This window comes from Ranitomeya imitator, chromosome 3, assembly GCF_032444005.1.
Source record: "Ranitomeya imitator isolate aRanImi1 chromosome 3, aRanImi1.pri, whole genome shotgun sequence".
NCBI classification, from domain to species: Eukaryota; Metazoa; Chordata; class Amphibia; order Anura; family Dendrobatidae; genus Ranitomeya; species Ranitomeya imitator.
In genome coordinates this window covers 530,753,137-530,774,363 of record NC_091284.1, presented here as the reverse complement: position 1 = coordinate 530,774,363, position 21,227 = coordinate 530,753,137, and the positions used below count along the sequence as shown (strand labels likewise).

General features: G+C 41.1%; 1 protein-coding gene across 7 annotated transcripts in view; it reads left to right on the top strand.

Annotated features, from left to right (window-relative positions):
• Positions 1-21,227, top strand: part of NF1 (neurofibromin 1) — a 399,313-nt gene that overhangs the window by 290,624 nt on the left and 87,462 nt on the right. For all 7 annotated transcript variants that reach the window (XM_069757802.1, XM_069757799.1, XM_069757798.1 and 4 more), the window contains 3 exons: positions 9,920-10,352; positions 13,561-13,901; positions 20,702-20,904. In XM_069757802.1, the coding sequence (XP_069613903.1) occupies positions 9,920-10,352; positions 13,561-13,901; positions 20,702-20,904 (977 nt within the window). The remainder of the gene's footprint in view (positions 1-9,919; positions 10,353-13,560; positions 13,902-20,701; positions 20,905-21,227) is intronic.

The window sequence follows — 21,227 nt, the reverse complement described above, 5'->3', positions numbered from 1 at the left end:
TTTAATCTAATATATAATTGCCTAGAATACTACTTCCTGCAATTTGTGCCAACTTCCGTGGCTTTGTCCGGAGCTAATGTCCGGAGCTAATGTCCGGAGCTAATGTGCGGAGATAATGTCCGGAGCTAATGTCCGGAGCTAATGTCCGGAGATAAGTGACGTCAACAGTGTCCAGTGTCTGATTGGTTGCCACCTGCTGCGAGCGACCAATCAGAAACGTGCCGTACTGTGACACACTCCGCCCGCCATTTTGGTGTGATTTTTGAATTTTTTCCTCACAGCAAGTTTCTACTGCGTGGAGGCGGGCCCAGTGACGTTGCTCTTCAAGCTCCTGCCGAATTTCGTCAAAAAAATGATAATACCATTTACCAAAACTATATATATTTAGTTGTGAAGTGGTTCAGTGACATTTTCACACCAATTTTGAACTTTTGTTTGGTGTTTTCTCCATATACTGCCTATTATTTTTGTTCTTTCTTACTATTATTTATTAATTGTATTATTCTTACATTTGAATAAATAAAGTATATATGGATTCTAGACTCCCGATTCTTTAGAATCGGGCTGCCATCTAGTACTAAATAAAAAGAATCAATATTTTTAGCACCCTTTTTAGATATACATGTAAAAAAAAAATATTACGTCACTAGACATGTCCTTTTTCTTTTAAAAAGAAATGTGCAGTAGTTAAATCATCAAGCTATAAAATAATATAAACAATAAATAGTACGTATTTACACTGAACTTTTATCAAAAATTTGTCCCTTCTTCTGGGTGAAATGTAATCTTATCCTCATTTTCTTAATAACAATGGCCATTTCCTTTTGTGTGTATGTCTGGCCTGTTTTGGGGTGTGGGTCAGTATAAGTTAAAATCTGATTTTTATTTACTTTTAAAATGTCCGGGTTTTCTTGGATAAATAAATGACCGTGATGGGCTTCTTCTTCTTCATTATCATCTTTAGGGAGTCCATTAGCCAGCCAGCAGTGATCGTATTCAAGGGTCACATAACCAGTTATGTCATCTATTGCCAATCTTGAGCCACCTTCAATCACCATGTATTTCATAGTGGAATTAAAAAAATCCTTGTTTTTTTTTTTTTTTTCTCTACATGGAATGAAAGTGTGACATTGCCGAGCCCTTGTGATAGGTTCTGCTTCCAGAAAACAATGGTTTGTACAGTACATAAACTGGATATTAGGAATATTTTTCTCACTCAGTTTGGTCTGAATATGGCCTCTGAAGTCTGGCTCGAGCTGCAAGATGTTTCTCAGTGCCTCCTAAGTAATCACATACATCTTTCTTGTGAGTTGTGGAAAAAAAGTGCCATTCTGCTACCACTCCAAAATCTTTCTTGTGATGGCATGCATTTATAAAGTTTTTCCTATTTTTAAACTCTGCCGAAGAGCCATCCGAGAAGTAGTAGACCTTGCTCAAACTTGGCTGGATGTTAGGTTTTATCACTGAATTAAATTTTTATTTTTTAAGCAAATGAGCAACTATTGAATCATGAAGTAAGCACTCAGATATAACTACATTCTTGTATTTTATTTCTGACTGTAAGTAGAGCTGGCTTATTACTGTTCACCTAAGCATACAACAGATCGGACGCTGCTCTCGGGGGGAGACCATGCACAAGGGAGACAAGCCCCTGAATCGAGCACCTCTGATGACGCTTCGTTTCAGGGCGGCAAACAAAGTGAGGGGAGTGTTGGAATGTCCCAGCCCCCTTTCCAGCGATGACACTTCATTTCAAAGCGGAAAGAAGATTGACAACAGTTTATGCCAGCACATGATGATTTGAGTATCCCATCATGCACTGAGGATTCCCAATCTAATCTTCATAGGAAGTAATATATACAGAACCCTAAGTATCAGTACAGAGTGAATGGTAGGGAATTTTACCATGACTTGAATTACAAAAGTTATTAGTTATCAACCCCTTACTTAATAGTACGCCGATGTCGGTGTCCCCCCTTTGATGTGGGCTCCGGCAGTGAGCCCACATCTTTCCGGGGACATGTCAGCTGTTATAAACAGCTGACGTGCCTGCAATAGCCACGGGTGGAATCGCGATCCACCCACGGCTATTAACTAGTTAAATGCCACTGTAAAACTCTGACAGTGGCATTTAAATGGTGCTTTCGGCAATCGCACCTGAAATACGCGCATCGGTGACCTGTCACGTGATCGCGGGTCACCGGTGTGTCCACATGACAACCCGAGGTCTCCTGGGGACCTCTATGGTTGTCGGTGCCGGATTGCTGTGAGCTCCACCCTGTCGGCGGCGCTCATAGCAAGTCAGCAATTCTACATAAAGGCTATCTGACAATCGCCTATGTGGAGCAGAGCTGATCGAGTTGTGTCAGCTCCTAGTCTCCTATGGAGACTATTGAAGCATGTCAAAAGTAAAAAAAAAATAAAAGAAAAAAAGTTTATAAAAATATAAAAAAGTTCACCCCCCTTTCGCCCCATTCAAAATAAAATCAAACCTACACATATTTGGTATCGCCGCGTTCAGAATCGCCCGATCTATCAATAGGAAAAAAGGATTAACCTGATCGCTCTACGGTGTAGTGAGGAAAAAAGTCAAAATGCCAAAATTACATTTTTTTTAGTTGCCGCGACATTGCATTAAAATGCAATAACGGGTGATCAAAAGATCACCTGTGCAACAAAATTATATAATTAGAAACGTTAGCTCCGCACGCAAAAAATAAGCCCTCACCGAGATGATGAAAAATAGAGATGCTATGGGTATCGAAACATGGCGCAATTTTTTTTTTATTTAACAAAGTTTTGAATTTTCTTTCTCCACTTAGATAAAAAAAAACCTAGACATGTTTGGTGTCTATGAACTCGTAATGACCTGGAGAATCATATTGCCCTGTCAGTTTTAGCATTTAGTGAACCTAGTAAAAAAGCCAGACAAAAAAACAAGTGCGGGATTGCACTTTTTTTTTTTTTTTTTTGCAATTTCACTGCATTTGGAATTTTTTCCCCCGTTTTCTAGTACACAACATGGTATAACCAATGGTGTCGTTCAAAAGTACAACTCGTCACGCAAAAAACAAGCCCTCACATGGCCATATTGATGGAAAATTAAAAGTTATGGCTCTGGGAAGGAGGGGAGCGACAAACTAAAACGCAAAACCGAAAAAAGCTCCGGGGGTGAAGGGGTTAAAGATTTATTGAAATTTTTTGGGTTTCAGACTAACCCTTTAAGAAATACCATCTGGTCTCGAAAACGTTCTACAAAGTCTTCTGAACTAGAAACAGTGTCAAAAGTACATTGGTCACTAGATAGTCACTGTTTATAAGTTATTCTATCTACCATGACATCTTAGGAATGATGTAATCTTTTTTTCTTGGAGAGAGATTACTGGAGGACATTTTTGCAGATATTTACGGTAGGTAACAGATTAAACTCTTCTGGACACATTTCAGACACATACCGTGCTTTGCAATCGCCAAGGTTGGACTCACCAATCTGAATATCTTACAACTTACCACATTAAATCATAAGCTTAGTGTTCTTGTGCCCTGTGCATACGCATACAGAGTGTGCACCTCTACTACCAACTAGGACACAATTCTTAGGCTATGTGCACACGTTGTGGATTGGTGTGCGGATTTTTCTGCACTGTTTTTCAAAATCCGCAGGTAAACCGCACTGCGGATTTTGCCACAGCAAAATCCGCAACGTGTGCACATAGCCTTAGGTGGCAGGGCAGCACATTTTTAAGCAATTTTGGCATCAATTGAGTTAAAAATAAATAAATAATCATAGGACTCTTTCAAATTGGCAAGAACCAGCCTGTTCTGGACATGTTTTCTTACCGATCACTTTCATTGACAGTTTTTTCTTTTTTTTTGCCTTGTATTATTCAGCTCACTTCATCACTGTTGTAAAAACCTTTCACTGTATCCACTATCGATTTACCTAATGATTTGCCTGGTTTAAGATCAGGACAAATCTTAAAACTTTTTTTTTTTTAATTTTATTTGGAAAATAAAGACCCTACTCTTTTAGACCACAGACTGAACATCTGAATTTGAAATTTTCAAATTGACACCATTCATTCATTTAATTATTTATTAATTTAAATATGATCTCTTTGAGATCCCAACTTGAATTTTGGTACATATGCGGCTAGGAGCATAGGAGGCAGATGTGGTTTTTTTTTTGTTTTTTAAATGTTATATCACTTGAATTTTTTTTTTTTTTAAATACTTTTCCAAATTTTGCATTGGGTAAATTATTAAAAAAGATATTCTTGTGCCATATCAGGTGAAAGCCGGTACAGTTCTGAGTGTAATGGTGTTTTTTCCATTTCTCTATCTTGGTGCTGGCATGAGTTATGAGAAGAAATGTAAAGGCATGCAACACAGACATTTGCATTTTTTCAAAACTTTGAAAATGAATAAACAAAGTTTTTTCCTCCGCATTTTGCATTCTATAACCTGCTATTACCAGAGAACAAAGTCTCAAGAGAATTAAAAATTATTTGGTCACTTGACGTGGAATGACATATTTGTGTGTGTGTGTGTGTGTGTGTATATATATATATATATATATATATATATATATATATATATATATATACCGTATATACAGTACAGACAAAAAGTTTGGACACATCTTCTCATTCAAAGATTTTTCTGTGTTTTCATGACTATGAAAATTGTACATTCACACTGAAGGCATGAAAACTATGAGTTAACACATGTGGAATTATATACTTAATAAAAAAGTGTGAAACAACTCAAAATATGTCTTATATTCTAGGTTCTCTAAAGTAGCCACCTTTTGCTTTGATGACTGCTTTGCACACTCTTGGCATTCTCTTGATGAGCTTCAAGAGGTAGTCACCGGGAATGGTCTTCCAACAATCTTGAAGGAGTTCCCAGAGATGCTTAGCACTTGTTGGCCCTTTTGCCTTCAATCTGAGGTCCAGCTCACCCCAAACCATCTCGATTGGGTCCAGGTCTGGTGACTGTGGAGGCCAGGTCATCTGGCGTAGCACCCCATCACTCTCCTTCTTGGTCAAATAGCCATTACACAGCCTGGAGGTGTGTTTGGGGTCATTGTCCTCTTGAAAAATAAATAATGGTCCAACTAAAGGCAAACCGGATGGAATAGCATGCCACTGCAAGATGCTGTGGTAGCCATGCTGGTTCAGTATGCCTTCAATTTTGAATAAATCCCCAACAGTATCACCAGCAAAGCACCCCCACACCATCACAACTCCTCCATGCTTCACGGTGGGAACCAGGCATGTAGAGTCCATCTGTTCACCTTATCTGCGTCGCACAAAGACACGGTGGTTGGAACCAAAGATCTCAAATTTGGACTCATCAGACCAAAGCACAGATTTCCACTGGTCTAATGTCCATTCCTTGTGTTCTTTAGCCCAAACTAGTCTCTTCTGCTTGTTGCCTGTCCTTTGCAGTTCTTGTCTAGCAGCTATTTTACCATGAAGGCCTGCTGCACAAAGTCTCCTCTTAACAGTTGTTGTAGAGATGTGTCTGCTGCTAGAACTCTATGTGGCATTGACCTGGTCTCTAATCTGAGCTGCTGTTAACCTGCGATTTCTGAAGTTGGTGACTCGGATAAACTTATCCTCAGAAGCAGAGGTGACTCTTGGCCTTCCTTTCCTGGGGCGGTCCTCATGTGAGCCAGTTTCTTTGTAGCGCTTGATGGGTTTTGCCACTGCACTTGGAAGTTTTCCCAATTTTTCGGACTGACTGGCCTTGATTTCTTAAACTAATGATGGCCACTCGTTTTTCTTTACTGAGCTGCTTTTTTCTTGCCATAATACAAATTCTAACAGTCTATTCAGTAGGACTATCATCTGTGTATCCACCAGACTTCTGCACAACACAACTGATGGTCCCAACCCCATTTATAAGGCAAGAAATCCCACTTCTTAAACCTGACAGGGCACACCTGTGAAGGGAAAACCATTACCACTGACTACCTCTTGAAGCTTATCAAGAGAATGCCAAGAGTGTGCAAAGCAGTCATCAAAGCACAAGGTGGCTACTTTGAAGAGCCTAGAATATAACACATAATTTCAGTTGTTTCATACTTTTTTAAGTATATAATTCCACATTGTTAATTCATAGTTTTGATGCCTTCAGTGTGAATGTACAATTTTCATAGTCATGAAAATACAGAAAAATCTTTAAATGAGGTGTGTCCAAACTTTTGGTCTGTGCTGTGTATGTATATATATATATATATATATATAAATGTTTGTGTGTATAATATATATATATATATATATGTGTATATATATATATATATATATATATATATATCTATAATATAACGCTGGGAGCGTCACTCTGTCCGAAGCTTCTATAGACTGCGCAAGCGCCGGCGCAGTCTGGGCCTCACAGAGCGACGCTCCCGGGAGATCGAGCTATGCGTAAGCACTGAACGCATACCGCGATCTCCACCGGAGAGTCAGGGACCGCCAGGAGGGAGGGTAAGTATACTCACCTTTCCCGGTTCCAGCGCTGCTTGCGGCTCCGTCTCCCGGCTCCTCTGCTCCCGGCTCCGGAGGGCGCGGACTGCGCAGGCGCCGATTCCTGCTGCCGGAATCTGCGCCTGCGCAGTCCCCGCTTTCCGGCGCCATTTTCTTGAAGACATACCTGCAGTGGAGCCGGACGATAGGTGAGTATGGTATTTTTTTTTTTTTTTATATGGCAGCAGCATTCGGGGGCATACACACTGGAGCGGGGGGCATATAATACAATGGTGGCGCAGGATGGGAGCAGCACATGACAGAACGGGCGCAGGATGGCCGCAGCACATGACAGAACGGGCGCAGGATGGCAGCAGCACATGACAGAACGGGCGCAGGATGGCAGCAGCACATGACAGAACGGGCGCAGGATGGCAGCAGCACATGACAGAACGGGCGCAGGATGGCAGCAGCACATGACAGAACGGGCGCAGGATGGCAGCAGCACATGACAGAACGGGCGCAGGATGGCAGCAGCACATGACAGAACGGGCGCAGGATGGCAGCAGCACATGACAGAACGGGCGCAGGATGGCAGCAGCACATGACAGAACGGGCGCAGGATGGCAGCAGCACATGACAGAACGGGCGCAGGATGGCAGCAGCACATGTCAGAACGGGCGCAGGATGGCCGCAGCACATGACAGAACGGGCGCAGGATGGCAGCAGCACATGACAGAATGGGCGCAGGATGGCCGCAACACATGACAGAACGGGCGCAGGATGGCAGCAGCACATGACAGAATGGGCGCAGGATGGCCGCAGCACATGACAGAACGGGCGCAGGATGGCAGCAGCACATGACAGAACGGGCGAAGGATGGCAGCAGCACATGACAGAACGGGCGAAGGATGGCAGCAGCACATGACAGAACGGGCGCAGGATGGCAGCAGCACATGACAGAACGGGCGCAGGATGGCAGCAGCACATGACAGAACGGGCGCAGGATGGGAGCAGCACATGACAGAACGGGCGCAGGATGGCAGCAGCACATGACAGAACGGGCGCAGGATGGCAGCAGCACATGACAGAACGGGCGCAGGATGGCAGCAGCACATGACAGAACGGGCGCAGGATGGCAGCAGCACATGACAGAACGGGCGCAGGATGGCAGCAGCACATGACAGAACGGGCGCAGGATGGCAGCAGCACATGACAGAACGGGCGCAGGATGGCAGCAGCAAATGACAGAACGGGGACGCAGGATGGGAGCAGCAAATGACAGAACGGGCGCAGGATGGGAGCAGCAAATGACAGGATGGGAGCAGCAAATGACAGAATGGAGGCGCAGGATGGGAGCAGCACATGACAGAACGGGGGCGCAGGATGGGAGCAGCACATGACAGGATGGGGGCGCAGGATGGAGCAGCACATACCAGGATGGAGACCATATACCAATATAAATGCTCGCCACCCGGGCGTAGAACGGGTTCAATAGCTAGTATATAATATATGCTCACACATACATGCAAATGTCATTCCGCGTCAAGTGACCAAATGATTTTTAATTCTTTTGAGAATATATATATAGTTATAGTATATCTGTTTGTGTATATACAGTGGCAGAAGTGAGTGTTTGATCCCTTGCTGATTTTGTAAGTTTGCCCGCTGACAAAGACACGAACCGTCTTTAATTGTAAGGGCAGGTTGATTTTAACATTGAGAGATAGACAATTAGAAATAACATCCAGAACATCGCATTGTATAAATTATATAACTTTATTTGCATTTTGCAGTGAGAAATAAGTATTTGTTCCCGCTGGCAACCAGACTCAATACTTTGTGGCAAAACCCTTGTTGGCAGACAAAGCAGTCGAGCTTTTTTTTGTAGTTGTGATGAGATTTCTCACATGTCAGGAGGAATTTTGGTCCACTCCTCTTTGCAAATCATCTCTAAATCATTAAGATTTTGAGGCTGCCTTGCTTGGCAACTCGAAGCTTCAACTCCTTCCATAGGTTTTCTATAGGATTAAGGCTAGGCCACTCCAGGACCTTAATGTGCTTCTTTTTGAGCTACTCCTTTGTTGCCTTGGCTGTATGTTTTGGGTCATTGTCTTGCTGGAAGACCCAGCCACAACCTATTTTTAATGTCCTGGCAGAGGGAAGGAGATTGTCACTCAGAATTTTACTGTATGTGACTCCATCCATTCTCCCATTGATGAGGTGAAGTAGTCTTGAGAAATACTCACAAAACATAATGTTTCCACCTCCATGCTTGACAGCGGGGACTGTGGCTCAAAAAGGAGCATATTAAGGTCATGGAGTGGTCTCGATAGTATAGAGCCTTTACTTGTCTCCTGTGCTGGCTCCGTTCCCGCGGTGTCAGCACTAGCTGTACCCGGGACTGTGATGCGGTGTTGTGACACGTGATGCTGGCGTCACTGTCTTTGCCTTCGGAAAAACTGAACATGAAGAGGAAGCCATGGATCAGCTGCAGCCGGGACTTCGTATTTAAGTTGTTTGTCTGAAGGCGGAGACAGTGACATAAATAAAATGCAGTTGCATTGTAGAATTCCGCAGCTAGGTAAGGTCAATGATGTGACACACACACACAGTATGTAGGTCATGAGTTAGGGCTCAGGTAAAAGAACACAGCAGCGCTACAGCGAAGCTCCAGAAGGACAGGCAGATGACTCGACTCAGCCTCTCTGTAACTGTAGTTCCTGCTCCCGCCATGCCTCATAAAGCAGCGTCCCCTGAAGAGTACATGACCCTGGGAGTGACTTAAGGAGTATGATCATATGACATGATCATGATGCTGACGTTGCACTTGCCTTGTGGTCAGGGCTTCAATAGCACTCACTTGTGAACGATGCAAGTGCAATTGAGTGTTGGGAGCCGGTGCACTGCACCTTCTGTGAGCCAGCTGTCAGCTTGACAGCCGACTGGGAGAACTGCCAACCAGAAAGGTCATAGCGCTGGGGTGATGGCACATGTGCTGACAAGAGGGCTCAGAGTGCCACCTTTGGCATGTGTGCCATAGGCTCGCCATCATTGGTATATAAGAATGAACATGCTACTTCTCTTAACCACTTCCCGATTTCTGAAAGGGTTATTAGAAGTCATAAAAGACTGAGCTTATGCACAGCAATGTTATTTTTACATTGGTGTGCACTGATCATTTTCTGCTGAAAATACCCTCACATTGATTATGCGATTTCTCTTAAAGTGTACCATTAGCTATATGTTAGTTTCTGAAGTAAAATCAGGTAGTCAAGATTAAGTCATTTTTTCTTTTGGTTTGTTATAGGGTTGTTGCTTTATGTCAATTCATTGGCCTTTCTGACTTTTAATCCTGGTCTGTTACAATCATCTAAGTCTATTATCTCTCTGCGATTGATGGTTAGTGCACATTTCGTAATAACTTTGCATTTTGCTTCTCGCAGGTTCAAGACTGGTCAAATCAATGGGGATTTACTGATCTACCACGTCCTTCTGACTTTAAAGCCATACTATGCCAAGCCATATGAGATAGTGGTTGATCTCACACACGCTGGGCCCAGCAATCGTTTTAAGACAGACTTCCTTTCAAAATGGTTTGTGGTTTTTCCTGGCTTTGCGTATGAAAATGTGACAGCTGTTTATATCTACAACTGTAACTCCTGGGTAAGGGAATACACAAAATACCATGAGAGGCTGTTAACTGGACTAAAAGGAAGCAAGAGGCTGATTTTCATTGATCCATCTGGAAAGTTGGCTGAGCACATAGAACACGATCAGCAGAAACTCCCCGCTGCCACGCTTGCTTTGGAAGAAGACTTGAAGCTTTTCCATAATGCACTTAAATTGGCCCACAAAGACACTAAAGTGTCCATAAAAGTAAGTGGTTCTTTATATAATTAAGTGTAATTGTAACTGTTTAGGAAAGCGCGTTCCAAATGTCAATCTTTCATCATTAGGATCCATGCTGGGAGAAATGACGATCCTAAAGAAATTGGTTAATAATATATCAATATCTAAATTTAGAATTTAGAAACTGAGGAACGACACCTGCAAAATATCGATTGTGCTTCCTATATGTTAACCATTTGACTCATATAAAGTCTACACAAAACTACATTTAACCCATTACTGATATTGGACATACTGGTTTATCCAATGTCTGCTCCCTGATTTTGAAGTGGGCTCAGAACCTGAGCCTGCATCTTTTACAGCATATGATGGCTGTGTTATTCAGCCATCATCTACCTCTTTAACATCTGCACATGGAACGAAGTTTTGCTTGTTGCTGATAACCGGTTAAATACCGCTGTCAATCTGTGACTGCTGCATTTAAAATGTGTGTCGCAGTGGGCTTGCAGTTTTAACTGCCCATTGGCGCCTCTAGACTTGATTCTTACAGATTGTAAGCTTGCAAGCAGGAATCATAGACTCATAGAATGATAGTTGGAAGGGACCTCCTGCATCATCTGGTCCAACCCCCTGCTCAACGCAGAATTCACTAAATCATCCCAGACAGATGTCTGTCTAGCCTCTGTTTGAAGACTTCCATGGAAGGAGAACTCACCACCTCTCGTGGCAGCCTGTTCCACTCATTGATCACCCTAACTGTCAAAAAGTTTTTTCTAATATCTAATGTGTCTCCTCCCATTCAGTTTCATCCCATTGCTTCTAGTCTTTCCTTGTGCAAGTGAGAATAAAGATGATCCTTCTACAATGTGACAGCCCTTGAGATGTTTGTAGACAGCTATTAAGTCTCCTCTCAGTCTTCTTTTTTGCAAGCTAAATATTCCCAAATCCTGTAACCGTTCCTCATAGGACATTATTTGCAGACTGGTCACCATTCTGGTCGCTCTTCTCTGAACTTGCTCCAGTTTGTTGATTTTTTTTTTCAGATGAGGTCTGACCAAAGAGGAGTAGAGGGCTATAATGACTGCACGTGATCTAGACTGTATGCTTCTGTTAATACGTCCCATAATTGCATTTGCCTTTTTTGCTGCTGCATCACACTGTTGACTCATGTTCAGTTTATGATCTATTAGTATACCCAAGTCTTTTTCACATGTGCTGTTAGCCCTATTCCTCCCATTCTGCATATGCTTTTTTCATTTTTATTGCCCAGATGTAGTACTTTGCATTTTTCCTTGTTAAAAACCATTCTGTTAGTTGCTGCTCACTGCTCCAGTTTATTTAAATCTTTTTGAATCCTCTCTCTAGTATTATCTATCCCTCCTAGCTTTGTGTCATCAGCAAATTTAATTAGTTTACCCTCAATTTCTTCATCTAAATCATTGTTAAAGATCCTGAACAATACAGGGTCCAGGACAGAACCCTGTGGTAACCCACTTGAGACATTCTTCCAACTGGATGTGCAGCCACTTATGACCACTCTTTGGGTCCAATCACTAAGCCAGTTATGAATCCACCTAACATTTGCCTTGTCCATTCCATTCTTAGTCATTTTTTCAATAAGGATGGTGTGATACTTTGTCAAATGCTTTGCTGAAGTCCAGATATACTATATCTACAGCATTTCCCTGATCCACCCAGTCAGTGATTCTGTCATAGAAGGAAATTAAGTTAGTCTGACATGACTTATTAGTTAAAAACCCTTGCTGACTCTTGTTAATCACTTCATTCTTATCCAGGTACTTACATACATATTGTTTAACAATTTGTTCAAAGATCTTTTCCTGGTATGTAAGTCAGACTATAGTTCTTTGGGTCCACCTTTATTCCACTTTTTGAAAATAGGAACAAAATTTGCCCTTCTCCAGTCTTCTGGGGCTTCTCCTGTCCTCCAAGAATTTTCAAAGATTATGGAGAGTGGCTCAAAAATTTCTTCTGCTATCTCCTTCAGTACTCTGGGGTGTAATTCATCTGGACCTGGAAACTTGAATTCATTTATGTTAGCGAAGTGTTTCCTCACTATCTTTTTGTTGATAGATATCCTGGATTCTTCTACTCCTTTAATAGGACAGAGAAGATCAGTTGATGTTACATTTCCTTTCTGAGAGAAAACAGATGCAAAATAGGAATTTAAAAGTTCGGCCTTCTCAACATCCTTTCTTACCATTTCATCATTTTCATCCTGCAAAAATCCTCCTTTTGGTATTTGTTGATTTATGTGTTATTCTGTAATGTATTTATTAGCTAGCTGTACAAGTCCTCTCTGTAATGTACTGTAAAGTGCTGCGGAATATGTTTGCGCTATAGAAATAATTATTTTTATTGAATGACAAGTGCCAATGGGTTGCCATGACCCCCTTGCCTGTCATGACCGTAAAAAAAAAAAGTTATGACTATTGGACGGGGAGAAAAAAAAAAAGCACAAAAACGGAATATCGCTTTTTTAGGAAGCCGTTAAAAATGCTCACATTAAGCTTAAACCTGTTTTCTAGGTTATAATTTGGCACTGGGATACAATGTTTGAGACAGCTTCCCTGTCGAGTCCCTTCAAAAACTGCCATTAAAGCAGCTTCATTTGTTCTAGAAGCGATTGCACACAATGGGTTGTGGAATCAGTAAGCCAAACCACCGACTCCACAATTTCGCCAACTCCACAGCCCTGGTCACTACTGAACATGTACATAAAGTGCAGCACAGATTCATCTCAATGTTCAGATCAGGAACAGAGTAGACATTTATAGGACACTTTACTTTCCTATATTCTTATGAAGACATTTACAGCACATCCTGCACTGTACTACTGTTCCCAATTTATTATATATTTTAGGAGTCGGACCATTTTATTCCTACTCAATCAAAATGAACACCCGACTCCACTACTTCGACTCCATCTCCACAGCCCTGGTGGTAACCCCAAATGTTGTTTTGATTTAGGTTTCTCTCTTGTTCATTCACTTTGCATTTAGTTCATTGATAGAAATAAATTAACAACATCATAAGGTGTTACTATTATGACGGTAAAATGCTTAAAGCTCTGTAGTCAGGGTTTCTTGGACATGGTTCCTCTGTACATTCTCCTTGTACGTTACTTTAGGCCATGATAAGCATTTTGAATTAGTTTGTATTTTATTGTGTCAAGCTTGGATTCATTGATCTTAAAATTGTGTTGTCCTTGCAGGTTGGTTCTACAGCTGTCCAGGTCACTTCAGCTGAGAGGACGCGAGTTTTGGGACAGTCTGTGTTTCTGAATGACATCTACTATGCGTCTGAAATTGAAGAAATCTGTTTAGTGGATGAAAATCAATTCACGTTAACGATTGCCAACCAAGGAACACCTCTCACATTCATGCATCAGGAGTGTGAAGCCATTGTTCAGTCTATCATTCACATACGGACTAGATGGGAACTGTCACAGCCAGATTCTATTCCCCAACACACTAAAATTCGGCCGAAAGATGTCCCAGGAACACTACTCAACATTGCATTGCTTAACCTGGGGAGTTCGGATCCAAGTCTACGGTAGAAATTTCTTTCTTTATCATCCTACTGCATGTTTATACATAGTAAAAAAAAATACATCAATTTGCGTATTGCTTCCATAACTAAATGAAGCGCTTGCACTATTAGACTTTTTAAAGTGTGTCTGCGTTGAAGATCTAAGCTAATCCTGCATCAGGTATAGAGACATGAAATTGCATTCAGCCTGGCAAAGCCACTGAGTTCAGTTGTGTCTATAGTGCTGTTGATGTGCGATTCGGCACTAGATACGGACAGGGTAAGTAAAGAACTTTTTTTTCTTTTTAATATAAATACACTATTGAAGGAACCTATAGGAAAACACAATGTTTTATTGAACTAAATTGTTAACCAACAATGTTATTCACATTATCTCTTTGTAGCAGAAATCCAACCGTTATAGTGGCTACCAACAGCAAGACTTTTGATTAACCGCTTTCAAAAGTTCATGGTGGGGCATGGGGACCATGCTGTATTTAGAATTATAAAATTAAAGAATTTTATTTACTTTTAGTATTTATTTCTATGCCTATGTCCTCAGTGTTGTATGTTATGTGATTAAAGACAGTATGTATGTATGTATGTATAGTGTGTACATGCCAGGTCTTTGTCATGTAAAAAAAAAAATCATACCTATGAAAAAATAATTTCACAATTTTTAATCTGTTCAGATCTATTGAGAAACAAACTGAAGTCATTTGAGGAGAAAATTAAACTATAATGCGCTGGTGCATAAAGCTTGGCACCCTCTTATATTTGGGCATGCGGATAAAACTTAGCCAATCACATTTAAAACACGTTAGAAAGTAGTCAGTACAGCACTGACATAATTTACAGTTATTCTTATTAACCCCGTATAGAGTTTAACTGTTCCAGTAGGATTTTCATGACATTTTACAGTAAAACCATGATCCGTAAACTGATTACAACACAGCAAAGGGATCTCATTCTTGAAAGGTGAAGGGTACAAAAACTTTTCCAAAGCATTGCTCGTACTATGAAGACTGTCATCAAGAAGTCGCTCAAATTTGGCACAATAGTGATGATATTTAGAACTAAACGTTCCTGAAAAACTGATTAAAACAAAAAAAGAAAATTGGCCCGGGAGCTTGCCGAAAGGCCTATAGTAACATTAAAGGAACTGTAGGAAATTCTGGCAGGTACTGGTTCATAGAATGGTAGAGTTGGAAGGGACCTCAAGGGTCATCGTGTCCAACCCCCTTTATCAATGCAGGATTCACTAAACCATCTCAGACCGATGACTGTCCAGCCTTTGTTTGAATACTTCCATTGATGGAGAACTCACCGCCTCTAGTGGCATACTGTTTTAGTCATTGATCACCCTCACTGTCAAAAAGTATTTTCTAATATCTGTATCTTCTCCCTTTCAATTTTGTTCCATTGCTTCTTGTGTTTCCATGTGCAAATGAGAATAATGATGATCCCTCTACACTGTCAACACACAATTTGCCTAAGGCAACTAGAGATCCCTATTAAAGATCCTAAGGTAAAACATAACTTTTAATTATTTTGCAAAGGAAACACACATTTAAAATTACAAAACAAATGTGTGTGTGTGAGTGTTCCACAAAAGTGATTTAGTGACAAAAGTGCGAGTGCATATAAGTCCAATTTAAATTTTTTATTGCACTACCTTTATTGGCTCTAGCTGTAAAGGGAATTTTAGTATTACCATTCAAGGTGAAATATCCCTTCACTCCGAGCTATAATGTCACTATCCTATACTAATAAAGTACACGTCAATAGATCACTCTATCAATTACTTTGTTTTAATAGAGCTTTGGGTCCACTGTTTTTTAATATGTCCTGAAATATAGCAGAGTACTATTTTCGCGAACTCTGAGCTCTATTAAATCGCATTAAAGCTCACTGGCATTCGTGATATACAGATGATTTGATCACTAAGGAATCATAATCTGTTCCGCAGTGCAATCTCACAATCAGATCACTGTTGGAGAATCACACATTCAGATTCTCCACTAATATAAACTTATAGGCATATATGATCAAATCTACAATGATCACAAAGTTATATGTTCCTCTGACCACTAGTGCTATGCTCTTTTCACACAGCTCAATTCACAGCCAGGAGACTGTACTGTATACAAGCGACTTCCTTGTTGCCAGATCATATCAGATCCACAACTATTATGTCATTTCAAATCTATAGAGCACATGCGGTTCCACATGTCTCTTTGATGCAGCCATTTTGCTAAATCACCAACTTGTAGTCATCTACTCTCATAAGGATCATATGTTCTGATCCATTAGGTCTGATATCGCTAACCTACTATATTCCAGTTCAAGACTATTGATCGTGTTTTAATTCCACTCATCACACATTGTTATGCTGCTTTAAAATTATGCAGCCATTAGTCTCCCCAACATGTTTCACCTTACGGCTTGCGGAGTCATCAGGGGTTGAGACTATAATGAGCTGACAGGTACTGGTTCATAAATATTAGTTAGAATGGACCTCAAGGGTCATCCTGCCTAACCCCCTGCTCCAATGCAGGATTCACTAAACCATCTTAGACAGATGTCTGTCCGGCCTCTGTTTTGAAGACTTCCATTGAAGGAGAACTCGCCACCTCTAGTGGCAGCCTGTTCCACTCATTGATCATCCCCACTGTCAAAAAGTATTTTCTAATATCTAATGTGTATCTTCTCCCTTTTAATTTTGTTCCATTGCTTCTCGTGTTTCCATGTGCAAATGAGAATAATGATGATCCCTCTTCACTGACACCCCTTCAGATATTTGTAGACCGCTCTTAAGTCCCCACTTAGACTTCTTTTTTGCAAGCTAAAGATTCCCAGATCCATTACCCATTCCTTATAGGACATATTTGCAGTCCGCTTACCATCCTGGTAGCTCTTGCCTGAACTTGCTCCAGTTTTTCCATGTCTTCTTAAAATGTGGAGCCCAGAACTGGACACAGTGTTCCAGATGAGGTCTGACCAAGGAGGAGTAGAGGGGGACAATTACTTCACGTGATGTTGACTCTATGCTTCTCTTAATACATCCTAGAACTGTTTGCCTTTTATGCTGCTGCATCACACTGTTAACTCATGTGCAGTCTGTGGTCTATTAGTATAACCAAGTCTTTTTCGCACATGCTGTTGCTTAATTCTATTCCTACCACTCTATAGATGTAATTTTCGTTTTTCTTGCCCAGATGTAGAATCTTTCATTTCTCCCTGTTAAATACCATTCTACTAGTCGCTGTCCATTGTTCAAGCGTAACTCGATCCTTCTGAATCCTTTCTCTGTCTTCTCTAGTGTTAGAGTGTAATGCATGTGACAACAATCTCCCGTATTCTGCATATGTCTGGCCTGTGTGGTAGGTTGTCAAGATGGAAGACTTTTCGTACAAAGAAAAACATCCAAGGCTGGCTATGTTTTGCCAAAACCTATATCAAGGCTGCTAAAAGCATGCTGGAAAATGTGTGCCCATCACTAAGGAAATACCATACCCACAGCGAAGAATGGTGGAGGCAGTCTTATGCTTTGTTGCTGTTTTTTGACAACTCAGCCTTCAGTCAAGGTGGAGAGAATATTGAACAGTTTAAAATATCAGTCAATTTTGCATCAAAGTCTTAAGGTTTATGCTAAAAGTTGAAGAGGAATTTCACCTTTTAGTAAAATGACCCTAAGCGTATGTTCAAATCAACAAAAGAATGGCTTCACAAGAAAAAGATCAAAGTTTTGGAATGGCTCAGCAGAGCCCAGACCTGAATAAGATTGAAAATCTAAAATGTATATGCAAGAGATGCTCTCTCAAGCTGAAAGATTTTGAGCACTATTGCAAGGAGAAGTAGACAAAGATTGACATTTTTGGATGTGACATGCCTACAGACTTCAACTCAAAAAGACTGAATGCTATTATGAATGTAAGGGTACTTCAATAAAGTATTTGTTTAACCCCTTTCTGACCTCGGACGTTATAGTACGTCAGAGGTCAGATCCCCCGCTTTGATGCAGGACTCCGGCGGTGAGCACGCATCAAAGCAGGGACATGTAAGCTGTTTTGAACAGCTGACATGTGCCCGCAATAGCGGTGGGTGAAATCGCGATTCACCCGCCACTATTAACTAGTTAAATGCCACTGTCAAACGCTGACAGCGGCATTTAACCGACGCATCCGGCCGGAAATGAGCGCATCGCTGACCCCCGTCACAAGATTGGGGGTCAGCGATGCATCAGAATGGTAACCATAGAGGTCCTTGAGACTTCTATGGTTACTGATCCCGGCTAGCTGTGAGCGCCACCCTATGGTCGGCGCTCATAGCACACCTGCAATTCAGCTACATAGCAGCAATCTGATGATCGTTGCTATGTAGCTGAGCCGATCGATTTGTGCCAGCTTGGAGGCTATTGAAGCATGAGAAAAGTAAAAAAAAAAAAGTGAAAAACATAAAATATAAACGTTTAAATCACCCCCTTTATTAAAAAAAAAAATCAAACCTACACATATTTGGTATCACCGCGTTCAGAATCGCCGGATCTATCAATAAAAAAAAAAGATTAACCTGATCACTAAACGGCGTAGTGAGAAAAAAATTTGAATCGCCAGAATTACGTTTTTTTGGTTGCTGCGACGTTGCATTAAAATGCAATAACGGGTGATCAAAAGAACGTATCTGCACAAAAGTGGTATCATTAAAAAAAACACCAGCTCGGCACACAAAAAATAGGCCCTCAACCGACCCCAGATCATGAAAAATGGAGACGATACGGGTATCGGAAAATGGCACCATTTTTTTATTTTTTTTTCCTTAGCAAAGTTTTGAATTTTTTTTCACCACTTAGATAACAGAGAACCTAGACATGTTTGGTGTCTATGAACTTGTAATGACCTGGAGAATCATAATGGCAGGTAAGTTTTAGCATTTAGTGAACCTAGTGAAAAAACCAAACAAAAAGCAAGTGAGGGATAGCACTTTTTTTGCAATTTCACCGCACTTGGAATTTTTTTTCCCGTTTTCTAGTACACGACATGCTAAAACCAATGAAGCCGTTCAAAAGTACAACTTGTTTCACAAAAAATAAGCCCTCACATGACCATATTTACGGAAAAATAATAAAGCTATGGCTCTGGGAAGGAGGGGAGCAAAAGACGAACACTGAAAATCCCAAGGTCATGAAGGGGTTAATTCTGTGCACATTTATGCAATCTCATAATTTTAGTTCTTTAATTTTCTTTTCTACCTGAAAAGTTTAGTTTTGTTTCTCAATGGTTTTATACAGATTATGGGTGACACGAAAGGTGTGAAAAGTTCTGAAATGGTTCTTCTTGGTATGATTGTTTTGCCTGACAAAAACTTGACATTTTAACAGTACAGTATATTTTTTTTGTAACAATTTTGTACAGTGCAGTGCCTGATACTTATACGGTTACATGGTTTGAATGCATTGAACCCACTATTACAGAGACATTATTAAAGGAAATTTGAGAACTCTTTGGAAAATTGAGTATAACTGAGCTTTTTAGTAATAAAGAAGCCTGTCTGGACTTCATGCTGCCCGTGGTTAACCTAAAACTCCTTTTAAAGGGAATCTGTCATCAGGTTTCTATTTCCCAATCCAAGTGTAACATAAAATAGGGACCGAAACCCATATTCTATCGCTGGGTCACAATATCTGAATGCTTCTCTGCTAGTTATTTTAATGATCACCTTTGTCTAATCCTACCCATGTCATTGAATGATTGCTTTGTTCATACACTGTGCATAGGCAGAAAGCTGCACCAATGTTAAAGGGAATCTGTCACCCCAAAAATTGTATATGAGATAAGGCCACCGGCATCAGGGGCTTATCTACAGCATTCTGTATTGCTGTAGATAAGCCCCCGATGTAACCTGAAAGGTAAGAAAAACAGGTTATATTATACTCACCCAGGGGCAGTCCCGGTTCTATTTGGGTCTGATGGGCGTCGCGGTCCGGTGTCTCCTATCTTCATACGATGACGTCCTCTAATTGTCTTCCTGCTGTGGCTCCGGCACAGGCGTACTGTTGAGGGCAGAGCAAAGTACTGCAGTGCGCAGGCACCGGGAAAGGTCAGAGAGGCCCAGCGCCTGCGCACTGCAGTACTTTGCTCTGCCCTCAACAGGGCAGACAAAGTACGCCTGTGCCAGAGCCGCTGCAGAAAGACAAGAAGAGGACGTCATCATATGAAGATAGGAGGACTCGGACCGCGACGCCCATCGGACTGGACCGCAGTGGGACCGCCCCTGGGTGAGTATAATATAACCTGTTTTTCTTACCTTTCAGGTTACATCGGGGGCTTATCTACCACATTACAGAATGCTGTAGATAAGCCCCTGATGCCAGTGGCCTTATCTCCTACGATTTTTGGGGTGACAGAATCCCTTTAAGGGGCAGGACTAGCTAGAGCTCATGAAAATCAAGGACTACATATCAGGAACTTCTTATTGACAGGATAATACGTTTCAGAGCTACAGTAGATAAAACAGTAATTTTATCAAAACTATAGCAACATGCCCAATGTGCTTCAGTTTATACACAAGCTATGCTATCCACTGAGTACTTCGTCAGAGGTTTCTGAGTAATCTAAGAAAAAAAAGATCCCGAAATGAACCCCCCCTTCGGGGGACCTGCACAAAAAACGTGGTCTGCCCCCCAAAAAACCTGGTGAAAGATTGTTTTAAAGGTTTTTCAAAAGTGAATTTAAGATTTAATTGGATGTGGATTTTTTTTCTTTTGTGCTTGGCTATGTTGACAGATTGGTTGATTTTTGTTACTGTCTGTTTTTCCTTTACAGGTCTGCTGCTTATAACCTTCTGTGTGCCTTAACATGTACCTTTAACTTAAAGATTGAAGGGCAGTTACTGGAGACTTCAGGTCTTTGCATCCCAGCCAACAATACACTTTTCATTGTCTCCATTAGCAAGACACTGGCAGCTAATGAACCACATCTCACCCTAGAATTTTTGGAAGAGTGCATTTCTGGCTTCAGCAAATCTAGTGAGTACCAGTTCAGTGTTAGTAGTAGTTGTACCATTTACTGTTCTCTATGGTAAATTGGAATCATGACCTGTTGTAAAGTTGCTTTAGTTTTCATTTCAGACACATTGGATAAGAGAATGTCCCACTCTTTTACTACTTCTGCCGACAAGACAATTTTTCACAGTTGACATATCCAAAACCTGAGAGATAAAATCTAAAACAATATTATAGAATTCCCCATTACCTGTATATACTTTCTCTTTCCCCCACGACGGCACCATGGAGAGAGGGGATCTGCCCCACAGGGATAGGAAACCTACAGATAAAAAGGTGGTGCCTCT